The 18459-nt window shown below is 38.8% G+C and overlaps 1 protein-coding gene across 3 annotated transcripts in view; it reads left to right on the top strand.

Annotated features, from left to right (window-relative positions):
• Positions 1–11358, top strand: part of LOC142402102 (cell adhesion molecule 2-like) — a 245105-nt gene extending 233747 nt beyond the window's left edge. For all 3 annotated transcript variants that reach the window (XM_075487583.1, XM_075487584.1, XM_075487582.1), the window contains 2 exons: positions 5190–5312; positions 6223–11358. In XM_075487583.1, the coding sequence (XP_075343698.1) occupies positions 5190–5312; positions 6223–6341 (242 nt within the window). In that variant the 3' untranslated portion in view covers positions 6342–11358. The remainder of the gene's footprint in view (positions 1–5189; positions 5313–6222) is intronic.
• Positions 11359–18459: the final 7101 nt, after the last annotated feature.

The raw sequence follows: 18459 nt of genomic DNA, 5'->3' as shown, positions 1-18459 counted from the left end.
ACTGATAGGACTTAATGACTTCTTCCCAGGCAACTCTTCAGTCTGTTGGCGGAATCTGTTGGGCAGAGACTCCCTCCACGATGGTTCCGCTTCCTCCTACTCCCCTTCACTGGATTTCATTTGCCTGACAAACTCACTTAGCAGCTCATTGAGGGCCATCTTCATGATGTATTTCTGGATCTTTGTCATTTCATCCTGGATTGTGGTTCTGAAGTTGATTACGAAGCTTCTGTTTATTGTACAATCTCAGGCAGCTGGACTTTTGGGGAGAAACCCACCATTCATTGTGAGGAGTTTTCTTGTTTTGTTGTCAGTGGCTACTGTCTTACCCTTTTGCCAGGTTTTTATACCAGTGGGGTATTAAATAATTGGCAAGGCATACATGCAAATGGCTTGGACTTTGTTCTTCCCATTCAGCTGACTTGTCAGGACCTGCCTTACTTTTTGTTGGTACTCGGCTGTGGCTGATGTAGTCCGTCTAGGAGGTGGCTGATGATTGTTCCACTTCAGAAATGGTATCCATAGCCACTCTTTGTGATAATGTGGCTGAGTTGGTTTAGGCCTATGCAGAACAGCAGATATGGAGCATCTCCTTGGTAGATACAGCACTTGATGGTAAGTGCACTTGGCTTGGAATTGGGCTCAAGGGTTGCCTTCCACAGTCCCATTGAGTTCTTGATTAAGGCTGCAGGGGTCCCGTTGATATCATAGAGTTCCAAGCCCTCCAATGTCCATCTCTGTGGCAGTGAGTGGTAGGCTTTCTTGTTGGCATTCCACATATTTGTATGTCTGATCATACAGTCTTGAGTGACAGTTCTGTCGATCAGTAGCTGATGTTAAGCTTCTCTGATGTTACACCCAATTCCCATTTGGGTCCTACTTAAGTAATAAGCCATGTGCATACTCATTTCATCTGCTATGATGAAACTTTATGACCTTGAGTTAACCAGGGTTGGTCTGGGTCAATACCATCCATTAGCAGCTTTTCCCATTTGTGCTGCCAGGCATTCATGGAGCATAGTTTCTTTTTTTCTTTTTTTTGCCATTAGGTTTGCATTTCTGGACCCGGTACAGTCCAGCTAACCATACTTGACACTCTTGCCTGAATGTCTCCTACCATGTTGGTGACTGGTTCTTGTACTCTGAGATTCCAAGGATCAGTTCATAGATTCGCTAGCCATGGAACATTGCTGTAATGTGAGGCTTCTCTCTCCTATAGCTTTTCCAGTATTGTTCAGTGTCTGCCCATGGTAGGTCTATTATCACCTTATTACCTACCCGTGAGAGTACACTTCAAATGGTTCAGGTTAGAATGTCCCATTTATTCTCCTGGCTTCAATTTCCTAAGTGTACCTTCTCAGGTGGGTAGCCAGAGCTGGGAGTATCCAGCATCTCACGTATGGACATTTAGTCGTATTTCTTAGTGAGTTCTTTTTTTATTGCCTATTACCTTTTTGAAGTTCTGATAGCAGGCTAACCTCTCCCTGTGTTGCTTTAATCTTCACTTCCTTTTAAGGTTGTAAGTTTATCTTGGATTTTTATTGGGGTTTGGTACCCTTTCTCAGATGGTGGGGATGGTGTTGTGTGTCCCCCTGACTTGTAGCCTTGGCTCCAACTTGCTTTGTTGTGCCTCATTAGGCTCCAGTTGTGATAGCAAATTCCATTTCTCAACTTTAGAGCACTTGGTTCAAAGTTGTTTCTTTGCTAGTTTCTCTATAAATGTTACTCTGCAATTAATCTCCAAATTCCTGTACCAAGTTTACTGAAACCAGCTAAAAGCTTTGGGGTGTAAAACTAGCTGTTGGTGTAATGATAATGTTGCATACCTTGTTTAATGTATGCATTACATGAAAATAGCCGAGTAATAATCTTTCCTCATTAGGGGAAAAAGAAAAATGTCTTTAGAATATATTCTCTCCATATCTAGACATTACACAGCCACATTATCACTGTCACATATCCTATCTGAGTTATCCCACAGGGAGCCAGTGTCTCATACGATGAGGAGTTACCGAGGGTGTTTAAGAAGAAGACTTTTGGTACTGTTTGACCTAGCACTGGCTCACAGAATACCCCTTTTAACCTCTTTTAATTTATTAAACAAGCCCAACTCACAAGGCCAAGTGACGAGGAGGGTGTTATGAATATTAAAGGAAGAGTTTTCTCTGCCATGCTCCAATATTAAATCATACAGAGAAGAATGTATATGTCCCTATTAAAAGATAATGTGTTCTTGAGTCATGAAAATGTATAACCTGCTACACAAAATCCCTCTTCTTGTCTGCTTTCCTTTTTCTTCTTGGTCCAAATTAAATTTTTGCCTTTTAGTTTCCATCAATTTTTTTTTCTTTCCCTGTCTTTCTATGAAAACACTTGCTGTATTTTTATTAATCTGTTATTAAAGGTATAATAGAACTGAGTTAATAAGGATACAGTGGAAGAACTGTTTTTCTTTTGTTTTTTTAATCGATGTGATGTGATTTCACAGGCTTTCAATGCCCATTGCATATCAAGTCGATGGAATATTCAAATGAAAATATGATTTTACTGACATATAAATACTTTATTTGGCTTCAAACATGATTAAAAAGGGTTTAGCATTACGTTCCTATTACATTATTTGTCTTGTGATAGCCTTGGACTATCTTTTAAAACTTTCACCTCAGAAATAATTCACTTAACACTTGCATAACCATAAAGCTGGAGTTTAGATGAATGCAGAAGAAGAAAAATAAAACAAATCAAAACTAAATATGAAAGAAAGTAACAGCTCCATAAACTAAAGCTGGTCCATCTAGCTCAGTCACAGATGTACTTGATGGATTAGGTTTACGGGCCCTGCTTGGAAGCATTAAAAAATGTGGTTGGTTGCATGTTTAGAACAAATAGAACCATATTTGGCACATGGAAGCAGGTTTTTTTGTTTGTTTTTTTAAAGTTAACAGTGCAGCAGAGCTATTCCTCACATTATTGTTCCTTATCAAGATCCTTTGCCCTTAACCTCTACATTACCCTTAATATAACATGATTTATGACAGTTTAGCCAAAGATTTTAGTTATGCCTATTGTGGTTAAAAGCTGGTAGCATCTTTGAGATACACACTGGGTTTCCCTTGGCTATGACGGTCCAAAAGTCTTTTTTTAAGGAGCTTCAGTGCTTGCTGCAGTAATCTTATCAGCACAGGAAACATTTAACCATCTTTTGATTAAAAAAAAAAAAGAAGATATTGCCATGCCACAATGCTTTGCAATCTATATTCAAAGTGAATTATTTTCACATAGTTGTACTAATTGGGATTTATGTTGATACATAAGAGAGAGACAACAGTATGTTTCCTTTGGGACTTTTTCCTTTGCTTTTTTGAAGGTTCCATTTTCATTTTATGTTCTTGTTAATTGCAGTTTCCAGCCGTAGTCAAAACTGGCTTCAGTAGCATCGCTCGAAGACTTATTCTGAAGATTCTGTGTTTTTGTACAACTCATTGTTACACTTTGCACTTCATTTAGCACAATGAACTGATTGTGCTAAATGAACATTAATTTAATTTAGCATGCAGTATAAAAACTTTAAAGTGTATGGAATAAATTAAACACACAGTAAAGACTCAGTGGATTACCCTTGACTTTTTGAAAGTACATATTTCGCCTTGACTTCTTGTCAACATTCTATATTGTATGATCTGTTAAAGAATCAGACAACACGTCCTGGAGAAAGTCAATGGCTTTTGACTCACAGTTCAAAGTCTTACATATCAAACAGGCAGCAGAAGAGCAGCAATCAGACAGTGAATGTGTTTGATGGTTAAAGAAAACACACACACACACACACACACACACTGTGCTGACAGATAGAGGAGCGAAGGTACAGCCGTGTAACTCAACGCCCCAGTCCTCGCCCTGCTGGGTCCTGCCAGGGGAACATTCCTCTACTCTCTGCTCCACCAACCAAGCAGAACTGCAGTACAGAGAAGCCACATTACTCACATCTGTGTCTATGAGCGTGCGTGTCTGTGTGACTGTGTGTTTGTCCACTGAGAAGCAGTGAAGTGTGACGGCCTGGTCACTCAGACCATGGAGGCTTATGGAGCGAAAGCAAGCCAGCTGTTCAATTTGGCCACATGGGCAGACACAGTAAGAAAAGGAGAATGCTGAAGAGAAACTGAGCCAATATATGAAGTGCGCTGTATGTATGTATAACCCATCCTTCTATCACTGCTTTCCCTGCTCTGACACTCTGACAGTGCCATGCTTTAGCTATCATTAGTCCACATACACTCATAAATATACACACAAAGTGGCAAGGTTGTGTATGACATGCCATGACACTTGAAAGATGATAATGAGATCGTGCTCCCGTAATTTCTCAGGTGTCATGGACTGATATGAATAATACAGGCTTTTCCGTTACCCATCTCCTCACTGCTGTCACTGTCGACTTTTTTGTAGATTTGCACACAGTGGGTCCTTGCTCCTTGAGAGCATCCGTGTCCTGTCCTTACTCTTACCTTGAAAAATCAGACTTTGAGCAAGAAGAACTCGGTGTGAATCATGGAAATGAGCTGTTGTTGAAAAGAGGGAAGCCTTTTACGGGGTATTGCATGAGCCACGAACAAGCAGATTCCTCACTCATTTATGACTTTGCTATCATCTCTGCAGCTTTTCAACCAACTGGAGACCAGTAGCAACTCTTTGACATTTCCCAACAATAATTCTTCCTCTCAAAGTACCAGAAATAGATTGATCTTTCCTTTTTTTACTTTCCATGTGATGATTTATTTACCGTGTACAACTCTTCCTCACTGCCCTGGTTTGCATGTTGGGGACTCCTCCGGCACTGTGGGGGTGGTCATGAATTATTCACCTCTATTTTCCAAATCCCTCTTGTATTCTCATTTTCCTTCATTTTGCAGGGCCAACGTGTGTCTCCTGGTCTCTTTGTCCCTCTCTTCTTCTCTCTTTCTGATTTATCATTCTCGGAGAGTTGTGCTGCTCTGCCCTCACTGCATGATGTGAAAGGAGAGAGGAATGACAGCAGTCAGAACAATTGTTAAAGAAGGAACAATCTGGAAATAGTCTTAACCCTCCTTGCTTTGTTTTGTCTTTCTATTCCTGCCCCTTTGCTCTCACTCCCTAACCTTTCTAACTGACACTTTTATCTTCTCTCTTTGTTTCCCTTCGTCTCTCCTCAGATCCCAACGCGCTGGGGCAGCATGGCACTGACCATGCCTTGATCGGAGGAGTGGTGGCTGTTGTGGTCTTTGTCACCTTGTGTTTAATCATTGTTCTGGGAAGATACCTGGCCAGGCATAAAGGTAAAAGCAAAACGGACACCAGCCAAGGCTCACTGAACCAGTTGTCCGTGTCCTAACTGAGTGCAGTCCGATTCACAATTAGCATCATTATGACATACCTTCAGTGAAGGACAGAAGTAATCAAGCACATTAAGGGAATTGTCAATGCGTCACCGGGGGCCACGCAGGCATGGGCACCCAATGTTTCCACCCTTTTTCCATTATTTTGTTTCTTCTTGACGTTTATGTTTGCTGTCCTTAACTGTACGGGAAAAAATTCTTTGAAATTTGGCACACTGAAAGACAGTTTCCCGATTCGTCTCAAGAACTTTCATGCATGCGTTTGCATATGAATTTTTCAATTAAAGTCAAAGGCAAAGTCCATATTTTCGTGTCTTTGTAGTTAATGTTGTAATGGAAACTGACTTTTAATGTAAAGGTCTGTCAGCTTGGCGCATTTTTTCATTAAAAAAAAAAGACGATACAAATTGCTGACATTGATGTGCAGATTAAATAATTCAGGAAAAAGGCATGTATGGCATATCTGGGCACACTATAATACAGTAGAGGCAAAGCTTCTGCAAGAGATGGTATCAACACAGTCCAATATTAACTACAAAACTTAGTTCTGAGAGCTGCATCAGATTATTTGGACGTGCATTATAGATAGATAGACTATAATAATTGCCACCACTGACAATAGTGTTGTTTTTTTTTTATTCTCATCTGCTGTATCTGTCAAGTTTTACACTTTCTGCTGTATTTACTCATACCACACTATCCGAGCTTCTCATCATTCTGTTTATGAATAATGTAGCATCACTGATGTTGTCTTTAGATGTGTTTTTTTTTTTGCCTCTGGCAGCCAACACCATGCAGGGCTGCTCGATATTTGTTTTCCATGAAATGTATTTGTTTTTTCGTTCCACAGGAACATATTTGACGAACGAAGCCAAAGGAGCCGACGATGCGCCAGATGCCGACACAGCCATCATCAACGCTGAGGGCAACCACGCACACGCAGAAGAAAAGAAAGAATACTTCATTTAGACTGCAGAGGGAGCTGTGAAGCTCTCTCCATTTGCTTTCTGCCCCTCAGTCTCTGTATCTCTTACTCTCTCTTTCAGTCTTACACTTTTCTTCTTCACCTCTGGCCACTGCCTTCGTCGAGTTAACAGGGAGCTCCCAGGCAGAGAAGTTCCCCTTGTGTTTTCCACTGTTTTATCTCATTTCAGTCCATTTCTCTCATCACTTATGCCTTTCTTCTGTAATTCTTTATTATTTCATTTCGAGCTGATGTTTCTCACAGGCGGCTTGCTGTTGCTGCTGAAGCTGTCTCACGTTTTTCTCGTCTTTTGACATGAACTCCTGGAAATCTGTATATGTACCATGACTGCTTCTTACATGACCCCTTGTTCATCTTTTCTGCTGCTTCCCAACAAGCAGACACACAAACACATATTATATCCCCTGTGTTCACAAACACATATCATATCTCACATCAACACGGTGCCTAAAAATACAGACGCCATTGAACTTCTGTCAATGCCTTCATGTATCGTCTGTCAGTAGCTGTGTAAATGCTTCGTAGATCATGTCATTGCTTAGCTCACAGCTTTTGATTATGCATTGCGTCTTTTTTATTTGAATGAAAATCTGTGCTGTTTACGCCTTATACATGTCTATCACACTAAATATGGTACTTTTAGATGATCTGCCGCTCCTAGCCCCATCCCCTCTAAATAGACCTGTAATTTAACAGTCGACCCCTTGTAAGATAAGAAGAAGGTTTTGTGTAACACTGTAGCAAGGTCTGTCAGATAAGTGTATAATATGATTTCACTCTTTGGGTAGGAGTGTAAGGGTAGTGTGGTTTTGTTTAGAGCAGAGAATACACACCAAAAATGTACAAAAGATGCTAGATGAAGCATTCCATCAAGTCAACTCAAGCAAGTATATGAAACCATTCTCTAAATCTGCTCTCCCTGTGTACTTTAATCTGCATATACCAGCTCTGTGCAGGAGAAACACCTTTAGCATCATCTGGACAGCTTACAGTAGTTTGCATTTTATCTAAAGGGTTCAGGTTTACAGAAAGAGTCGGTCTTCTCTGTCTTAAAGTTGTATAAATTGTACTGAAATTAGTCAAACATTTCACTTTTAAGATTTTAGTTCCTGTTAACGTCACTCTGAAATCATATCAAGGCTTGAGGATCTCGTGAAATGTACTGTTACCAACTTTTCACACTTCTTTTTTTTTTTCAACGTAGTCAAAATCACTTTCAATTAACTGCACGTCCATTTCTTGTCATCTTCAAGTGACAAAAAAAGAAGAAGAAAAGAAAGAAATGGTGCGAGCGTTAGGTCACAAATCCACAGGGGCCTCATTTCCAAAACTTAAAACTGAAGACATATAGAGAAGCACAAAAAAATTGTCTGAATGAGTTACTGTGTTCCTTTGCCAACAACTAGATTGCCTTGGGAACAGCTCTTCTATTCATATGGGTAGCAGAAAGATGACAAAGCCGTCTTTGATTCATTTCTGAAAGAAAAAAAAAAAAAAAGCTGCAGTGCATCTTTTTTGAAAATGTAAGTTAAATCATGTTTTTATATAAAAATGATGTTTCTAATATTTTTGGTTGAAATTGTTAAAGCTCCCTGCTGTATATTGTGTCTGCTAAAATGTGGTTTATTGTGAAAATTACTGTTAAATTCTGGACTCCTGTATTGCTTCAAATTTGTATATTAGCCACCTTATCTATTTACTTTTTATCATGTTTCATGGCATAAATTAGAAGGCTTTAAAACCATGGTGTTTTGTTTTTGTGCAAAGCATGTACATAATGTGTAAGAACTAAACTTTGTTAATACACATTAGCATGTTTTTGTTTGGTTCTTTTTCTTGATTGAATTAGTTTGAACAGACGTTATTGAAGAGTGAACCACAATGAAGGTATATTAATTTTGGAGAAAAAGTGGCTTCTTGTGTTTGTGACGTGCCTTCGGGTTCTACTCATCTGAAGGATGAAAATATAACGTAAAAAAAGGAAACAAAAAAGCTGTGGTTGTCCACAGACATGAAACGAAACATGCGTTTTCTTCACCAAATCCTTAAAATGCTAACCGAAATCAACGTTAAGAAACATACCGCAACAAGAAACATTACCTTTGTGTTGGTGGCAACAAAAGTCTTGACGAATTATGACATACGTAACACATCCCCATCATTCCTCTCTCATCAGTTTGCAGGAATTTGGCTGATTTACACTGCTGCGAAAGAGTGATAAACACCTAAAGACTTAAAAGCAATGTGCTAATTTACTTAGAGGGAGCAAATTATTACCAAGGGCAATGAGAAAAGCTGGCCCAGCTGTCCCCAATTCAGTGGCCAATTTACAACATTATGCAAATAAGGTCAGCAAGCAAGGTCTTTCTCTTCATGTTATAACTCAAGCAGCAGTGCTGGAGTGAATCACAGGTTGGAAATCATTAGGTCGATATGAGCCCAGTTTATGCCTGACACTGCCGATGTAAGAAGCAGGCTGTACGCTGCGATTTGAAAAGCCAAGAAGCTTTTTCACAGTTTTTACACTTTGTTTTTTGTGCACTTCAATCAGCAAAAGCAACGTTCACAGGTTTCATTTCAGAATCACCACAAACCTTTAGAGCCAGACCAGATAAGCTCTGGTCTGTTGAAACCTTATCGATAACATTTGTGTATATACATTTAAAACAAAGATCTAATGCCCTCTCTTTTTTTTTTTTTTTTTTAATCTTAATTCGTCATGTGTTTAATCACTGATGGTGTCCGTCACATTTTCAGCTGCTTTGTTTTAGAAATATGACAAATTGTTATTCGGATGAGAAACAGGTTGGAATAATATATGTTAAATGAACACCAAGTTAAACAATGCCATTTACTAAATGATGCACTCTGACCAAGGGGTTAATGGGTTTCCAAGTAATTGTGAAAATGTTTTGTTTTTCTCTCTGAAAACCACGTGTAAATATTTGTGTTGACACAACAGTAATGAGCTGATTTTATTGCAATGGCTTTTTATAATCACTAGACCAAACCTAAATTGTTTTTAAATTTGTTATTTTAACAACCTCGCTCAAACCACCTTGCGCCATTTTATTGTACAGATTCATTTGTGGAGCTCCGTTTTTATTTGTTGTCGGTTGAAACTAAGCTTTAAAAATGTCGCCTCCTTCATTTCCTGTATATACTGGCTTGGTTCCCATTCACAAGATCACGGGCCTCTAATTTTCATCCTGGCAGCAAGTCGGTAATCGTGCTAACGTAGTCGCGGGGCCATTTTCATTGGGCACAATCCCATTTTCTGGTATTGTGTCTCTAATTTTCCTGGCTCCAGACGAACCCTTTTTCTCACTCTGAAGGCACGCATTGTGGGGTTGAGGTTGTGCATTTATGCAGATTAAGCAGTGCAATACTGGCAGTAATTTTGGCATGAAATTGCTCACAATTTGAGAACAATTTTCATACTGGCAGCGGCACGGACACCTCAGTACAAAATTACAAAAAGAAACGACTCTTCTTTTTCACTGCGAGGCTTGTTTTTCTCCTCCCGTTAACCTGAAACAGATTTAAGAACAGGCTATTATGTGATTAAACCTGTTTGCTTTTGATTAAGCGAGTGGATGAGTTTTGCAAACATTGCTTCAGACAGACAACAAAAGTATAGAGACAGTTTTTTATTCCATGAATTACAGTTTTAGTTGATTTGGTGGCCCTGATAAAAAAAATATGTATATTTATGTTTTTACTTGATAGCATAAAATCCTATCAGTGTGTCTTAAAAAGTAAATTCAACCCAGAAATGGATATCAGAAGTTATTAGGGAGCTGTTTATTTCTTGAATCATCCGCACCCTCCTCCTGCTTATCTGCTTCTTTTGAAGAGGAATTAGACAAGCTGGCATCATTAGTGATTATTAAGGCTTCCTTATTCTGTATCGTGAACTCTTTCTAAGTGCGTGCTGTTCTTTGCACTGCGCTAGTTCTGGAGCAAAGAGGAAACCAGAGGCCCGTTTCAACTAAAAATACCAACCCAGGGTCGTAGAAAATGGGTATGAGAGTTATGGCTGCTGTGGTTACTCATCTATCTGCTTCTTCTTTAATTGTATTAGTTTACGTCTTTATTTTAATCCGTCATTTAAGTTGTTATGCTCTCCACTGCTGGGAAGATGACATAACATGGCCTGTTTGTGTGCCCTCCCCCCCCCTCTCTTTACTTGTCTGGTCCCACGTATGTCTTTCTTGTACAGTTTGGCTTCAGTGAAATTCTTTGTTCCTCTGCAATATTGACACTAGCATCAATCAGTCCAATTTCTATATCATCATCACACTTACGGCAGCAAGAGACACAATCGCATGCAGTGATGTGAGGGTTCTTTCTTTTTTTTCATATCTGTTTCTTTTCTTTTGCATCTCAGGAAAATATTTCACTTAGATTTTCTTTTGTTTGTTTCATGTCCTTAAACTGGGACCTGTGAGCACTTATCACTCTCGTCCCTGTATGCTGACACCATGTATCTGTTGAGTTTAAGATTATCACAATGTTAATAAAAATGATTCTGTGATTCTTCAGTAATTTTGTCACCTCGCTGTCATTGGATTATTAGACATAAGAAAGCACTCTTATTATCATCACTGACTTCGAATGCTGGGATTTAGAAATATGCTGCAAATAGTCATGAGTTTCAAAGCAATTACCCTCTCTTGTGTTGTTGTTTTTTTTTTTGTGCTGTAACACGCATCTTAATGTGTATCAGTCTTTGATTGAAGGTGATTCAAGGCACTATCACTCAGTAAATACAAAATTTCTGCAGTAAAGACCAGGATTAGAAATAGACATATGTTAGTTCAGACCCGATGTACCACGATGAAATAAAGTGTTTCCTATCAAGCTGTGCACAGAGAGCTTGATTTGTTAAAGAGCCCCAAAATGGAGGTGTTTCTCTCCCATTGTCAGTGGGATTTATTATTCAATTTAGAAGTTTGTATGTATGAAATGAAAATTGTTGAATAAATAGTTGCCAAAACAGTTGTAGAAGCCTGTTTCTATCTATAACTCGTGATTTCCCCCTTGGAAGCATTTTATTTAAGTTTTTCTGATGTGGTCAATAAGCACTGATGATTCACTGTAACAACTTCTGCATTGGCAATATCTGAATCAGTTCCAATGAGGATATATGCACGCACACATACACAGAAAAACACAAGAAAAAAAAACGCATGCAGACGCATGTTTGTGAAATTTCATCAACAAAAATAATTCGTTATGTCATTCCGCTCCCTTTCTGTATTCTGTGGGGGTGTTAGATTCCAATCAGTTTGTCACGAGGAGTCTTTCAGCCATCTCGAGTGTTATTTCCCATATTTGTCAAAAGCCTATAAAGTAATACTCCAGCAAAAACAGCTTTACCTGAGACATGTTGTGTAAAATCCTCTAAATTAGTCGGTGTAGTTGTGATTTGTAAAAAAAAAAAAAACAGAATGAAAAAGCCAATTCTGCTGATAAAATATCACTTGCTGGCTGTGAAAGATATATATCGTGAAGAATCTGTGAAATACTGGCAGCAAATACCCTGATATGTTTACTGTTTTACGCGGAATCTACTCTAATAAGCAGTAATTTAGCAGTATATTTACCAGGGGTAATAAAACCAAGAAAAACATTAAATCACTGTAATACTATTAGATTGTGTAGTAATGAGTAATCTGACACATACATTTATAATTCTGTATCATCCTTACTTTTACTTAACTTTATGGACTACGCTTACTGTTCATCATCAATTCAATTTAATTTGTTTAGTGCAAAATCACAACAAATATCACATTAAGGCACTTCAGAAATACAGTCCAATTCAAGCCAATTATAATCAAATTCATTAAAGTCGTAATTATTTTAATTTATGTAATGCCAATTTAATGTCCTCTTTAACAGGAAGAAACCTCCAATCTTGACTTGTTGTGGGTTGAGAGGACAGTAAAGAGGGGCCAACAAGCACCATGACATCAGGCTGCATAGAAAGAGAAACACAAGTTAATGACAACAATAGTGTTGTATGTACATGGAGAGTAAAGAGAGCAGAGTGAGAGAAGATGTACCATGGGAGGACCCCCACCAATCCAGGCTGATAGCAGCATAACTAGGGGACGTTTCAGGGTAACTAAAGCTCAAATTGGCCAGGGGCCAGTGAGGCGTGGCCCAAGGACTCGCTGGGTCAACTGTGTTGTCACATTACCCGCCAGACCTGACCCCTGCAACTCCCAAACAAAGACTTCCCAGTTGAAGGCATGATGATATCTCATCTAGTGGGGTGTGACTTTGGCAGCCTCGTGGCTGAAGAACTCAGAAAGAGTTAATTATTCACCTGCTGGGTCCATTCTTGGCCAGCTTAGTGTGTCAAAAAGTAGTGTATTTTAGAGGTGGTGGTAAGGACACAAAAGGAGACTTGGCTCAGGAGGCAGGTGGAGAGGGGGAAACAACTAACTTTTTTATATAAAAAGAAAAAAAGACTACGTAAAAGTCGGAAAAACAGAGACGTAATGTCCAGAGTGTGGTATTAGAGAATTAGAAAAAAAAAAAGAAAACTCAAACAGAGCACATTAAACTACACATGCAGTGAGCACACAGTTAACCAAAACAAGAAGCTGGCACAGAACAAACGAAAACCTGGATTTATGCGGAGGAAGCTAATGACAAACGAAGGGCAGACGTGGTAATTAGGAAACTAGGACTGTGGGGAGAGACAGAAAGCTAGACTATTTGAGACAGAACAAGGGCTTTAGTCATGAAACAAGAACAAATGAAACTGAAAAACCAAGATGAACCAAACAAAGTCTCGCACAGCAACACATGGGAATCAGAATGACAAGGAAACAACAGAAACATAACAAAACCCAAAGACCATGACATCTTAAATACTTGTGGTTTGATTTAGTGCATTGAATCAGCCTCTGGAGGTGGTAACAGGAAAATTCTCCAAAGCCATAGTAAAGCAAATTCAAAGATTTCCATGTAAACATGAATTATGTAGCAATGTTAATTTTCAGTTTTCAGGGTGGATTTTAAAATCTAGCCTCCATGATGCTGCAGAGCAGGTATCTGAAGCCCTGAACACTTAATCTTCATGTGGTTTTGATGGCTAATTTTATTTATACTCAGAATTTTATTACCATACATTTTTGGCAAATTTGTAGATAAAACCATTTTTTCCGTGATGTGACAAACCCATATATCCCATGTATTTCTGCATTACTCAGATTTCAATTCTCACTTTCATTTATACCCCCAACTGCACCAGTGGACTGAAGGTTGAGCATAAAATTAAGATCGGATTAATCACATGCAGAGGGCTATGAGAGCGGGAGAGAATGAGAAAGGTGTGAACGCAACCAAGCCTGAAAGACAGAAGGGAGAGCCATCCACCATTTTCAGTAAGTCAGAGGATGATGACTGAGAGGGGAATTAGGTGGTGGCAATAAGATGTCATGTTAGACTGAAGAAAGCAGCTGCAACCACCCCCATCTGTCAGGAATAAATACAGCCCGGAGAGGGTTGCATTTTTGCAGCACAGGTATGATTCCTCCGCTGATGGAAAGTGAGAGGTCAGTGAAAAACTCAATTACCTCTCAATCAATTGGAGCAGTTTCAGGAACTGGCAAAGGCGGCTCGAGGAAGACTGGCCAACAATTGCTTTCCATGCAAAATGCTAGTTTGCATAAATTATCTTTTATCCCACCTCATTTTCAAACAGCCAACGTCGGCCAAAGGATTTGCATGGCCCGGAGAAAATTGATGTTCAAACATTCCTAAATGTGCAAAGTTTTTTTATACGTTGTGTTGCAGTTTTATAGGATGGCATCGAGGAATATGTGGATATAAGGAAGAGATGAGTGGGATAGCAAACTCAGGTGGATTCGAGCTTGTGCGATGATTAAGCACCACGCAACAAAATCTGCTGAGCTGTCACACCACCCGAAACCACCTCAGTTTATCGCTTATTCCTTTGCTGCTAGTCAAGTCATGCCTTACATGTAATTCTAAAATACAGTTTTAAGTAATCATATTACAAAAGCATCAATTTTCATAAAACGCACTTACTTATTTAGCATTGACAAACTATATACTGTACTTAAATACTATATTACTAAAACCAACAAGGCAACACAGCCATAACAGAGATTTTTTTTTTAATAACTTGGTTTGTTTTGCTCTCAATAAACTTACCTCTGGTTAGAAATATTGATCCGTCAAGATGTTTCTCAGTGAAACAAGGACAAATAGACTTTACTGAGCCATCTCAGCCATCATTGTACACACCTTGTGAAGGAATTGATCGTGTGCTAAAACCTTACAGCCATACAAAAAAAGCCCCTGAGCAGAAAAGCATTCAGAAGTGTTTGATCACACAAAAATGATCACGATAGGTACAATTATCATCAAGCCGTGCACCTAAAACAAATACTGCCTTGTTGCCACCGGTAAAAATGACAAGGGAATAAAGCTGTTTGGGAAATAAAGGGTAACACTGATTAATGCACTCATTTAAGACTGTCAGCGCAAGCCTGTTTCAGAATGAAGAATAACTCTTGTCCCACTGACAAGTTTAAAATGTTTATTTGGGACATTTTGATACAAAGCTGAGATTGATAATAATGATGATGACAATAATACTGTACAGCCAACTTGAGCTGTTTAGCTTTGGGACTTTGGGAGAAAAAAAGAACATTTTGCAGAAAAGGGAATTCCGCACAAGGATATAGATGGTTGTGCGCTGGAAAATTATGTATACATTATAGATTATAGATGAATTATGGATACAGTTTATTTCAGTTTTTTTTAAGGGCTGCTGCACAAGGGGCTGCTTAGGATAAATGCTGCCCCCTGCACACCAAGGTGTCCAGCACTGTCAGATGAGGCGTCAGCCCTTCCATATGAAAATACACAGCTCTTCTTTGGGATGAGAATGCACATGCCCTTCTTTCGGTCCTTAAAAGTCAGAGCCACTTCACTGTCTGTGCCTAAATCAAGACTTATCTTTTTCTCAATTGATTTTCTATAACGTGGCACGTATACATTCAAAGTAATTCACATTAATTTCCCTCTAATTGCCCTCTTTCTCTCCGCCATTTCCAACAGTATCCTGTTCAGCCAGTTCTTCATTTCCCTTCAGGTGGATTCACTTTGGAGGATGATGGCAGGGCTTTGATGTTCAGCAAATGTGCTGACCATGTGTGGCCACACCGCCACTCAGACATGACCCGCTATGAGTTGTTTGCTGTGCTTCGAGATGCAATCAGATAGAAAAAGACTTTCATGTCTACAAACCTCACAGGAACATTGCTCACATAAACTGCTGATGTCCTCAAATGGCACCTTCTTTTTGACTTTTGCAAAGTTCAAGCCAAAGTCTAGTGGAGATCGGGGGGGGTAATCTCAAGTCAAGACATTTCAGAGACAGTACCCAATGTCAAATCTCTTTCATTATTGGTCAAAGCTAGATCAAATCTAATCCAAAGTGATACTACATAGATTTATCAAAGTAATTCTTTCTGATCCACGAACCTCGTGAGGTTCTTTTATTATCATTATCTGAATCATTCTTATATGCTTACTTAAACGTTTGCACCAGTCTCAACCAGTCTTTGCTCATTTTTTGTGAGATATGTCGTCTAATGATATGAAACATCCAGGTCAAGAATATGTATAGAACATTAATGAAAATAATTTGTCATATGAAAGAAAAATACAGTGAGTTTTCTTAATTTTCTTTTCCACTGCATAACCTCGAGAATACAGTGACTTACTTAAGCAAGTAAGACTTCTGGTTTTTATTGTTTTTTTACATTTCTTTTCTTAATTGGTACTGTGACTATTTAAATGTACAGTGTGTAACATTGGCAGTTTGATCTAGTAGAAAAAAATCATTGAAAACTTGTTTTAGTAGTATATAAATTGTTATGACTATTAACTTAAAATGAAGTTCCTTTATCTATGTACAACAACTAACCACAGAAAGCTTATATTTGTGGTGACATCCTGCACTGTTTTGAGTGTCGTTCAAAGTGCAATGAAGAAGAAAAAGTATAGAGTATTCAGTGAATGTGGAGGCTGTTTAGAGACAACATTTTAGAAATGATTATCATTATGTAGTTCAGGAATCAGCAGGAGCAGGTGAATCATTAAAAGTTCATTCACTTTCCCAAAAATCAATTTATTCCTTAGTTCAAGTTAATTTCTCACTTTTATATGACCTCCAAATACTCCCCTTTATATCGCACATACAGTCATGGAGTGCTACTAAGTTCTGGAACATTGGCCCCATGACCGTCTAAGCAGACACATGCACAACTCTGCATTTACTTTCATTATTGATCACCATCAAAAATCGCAAAATCAAATTGAGATTTGAAAAAGAAAATGAAAAAAAAAAACGCTTTTGCGCACAGCCTCCTTTAGAAATACTCTCACGAGTCTTACTAACGCAAGGTGATTACAGCATTGTGCTACTTCAAAAGCAGCCATTAAACAGGTAAATGTCATATACCCGAAAGAAACTGAGAAAACAGACCAGCAGCTCTGTGGTGGTGGGGAAACCTCACTTCAGCGTCAAGCCAGATTTTAATGTTGATTGTTGTTGATATTGATGTTGCTCATGTTGGGGGGTGGTATGTGTGCAGTGTGGTTGTCGGTGTGATGTTGTGTGTGAGTTTATGCATGAATTGATTTCATTATTGATTTTATTATGTAAAGCACTTTGTGCTGCTTTTTAGTATGAAAGGTGCTATATAAATAAAGTTTGATTTAAATTGATTTGATTTGAAACGATAGTAGGCAAAATCATACTTCGTGAAGGTGCACAACGCAGATTAAGACAGCATCAGTGAGCGCAGTTAAACTTACATTACGACAATGCCATAACTTTGGATTAACAGGGTCGTTATTTCCACTTTCCACAAATTTTAAGTAACAGTTATTCTGGAAGCTGGGCCCAGATGGACACTTTATCTCTGACTACGAGCGATGCAATTATTAATTCCCTCTATGTATTAAATGCAGTCGACAATTCAACCTTCTCACAGCTTATCATAACTTATTTCAATGGAACACATTTGCATTAAGAATCTATTCATTTAGAAAGAAAAACTTTGAACACGTTGAAAATTAAACTAATAACTTTGACTTGTCTCGGTCTCACACTTAGCAATCATCTGAAGAATGCTTCTTGAGTGTTCCATCCATGTTCTCAAACAAATTGGCACCCACATCAATGCAAGGTATAAATAACTGAGTATTCTGGGATTTTAATAAGAAAAGCATTTCTTTGTAACACAGGAAAGAAATAAACTACAGGGCTGTGCAAAGTTGACAAACTGAGGCAGAAGTTTTCCCACTGCTCATTTCTTGTGAGAGAACATATCAATTAAAGCTGTCAGTCTGGACATGAAACACAGCTGAGCTGTTTCAAAACTAAAGTAATAACAGTGCAGAGCCAAAACATCTCTGTGTGGCTGTCCAAAGCAGCTCATTTTATGTGAGACATCAGTGTGGTAGTCTATCATACTGGAATGTGAGCTTTATGGACGATTGCAAAGCATAAGTCCGCCTTTGGCAGCATGCTGCCATGGTTGCAGTGATGCTTCTAATTTATTTCTGCTGCACAACTAATGGAGGATATGAAAAGCCTGGGTCTGTCCATTCTAGACTGTGATTTCCAAATGATGAGAAAGCACGTGTGTGTGTGGGTTTCAGGTCATGGAGTGGGGATGGTTAAAATGCAGTGGGGTTACTGTAGTTTATCAGAACAGATTGGAACAGATTCTTTGCGTTTTTTTTAAAGCACATATAAAAACTTATAAAAACTGAAAAACACACTCCATTGAGCATCAACTCTGAAAGCTCGTGTTGTGTCATTGCTTCAGGGGCAAAGCAAAAAGTATTGCTTCTATTTCTTTGGCAGGAGTAGGTATTTTGGTCTGTGGACAAATGTCTGGTAGCCTAATGTTTGGAATTTAAGCCGTCACCATCTCATCTCTCCGAAATTGTATGTGAATCTGACTGAAAGCCTGAGGACACCCAACACACACACAATGTAATATGCCAATCATAAGGTGGCTCCACCCTGAAGCATAC

The sequence above is a fragment of the Odontesthes bonariensis genome, chromosome 16 (genome assembly GCF_027942865.1).
Source record: "Odontesthes bonariensis isolate fOdoBon6 chromosome 16, fOdoBon6.hap1, whole genome shotgun sequence".
Lineage (NCBI taxonomy): Eukaryota > Metazoa > Chordata > Actinopteri > Atheriniformes > Atherinopsidae > Odontesthes > Odontesthes bonariensis.
Note: the sequence above shows the minus strand (reverse complement) of the source record. Positions and strands in the feature narration are given on the sequence as shown.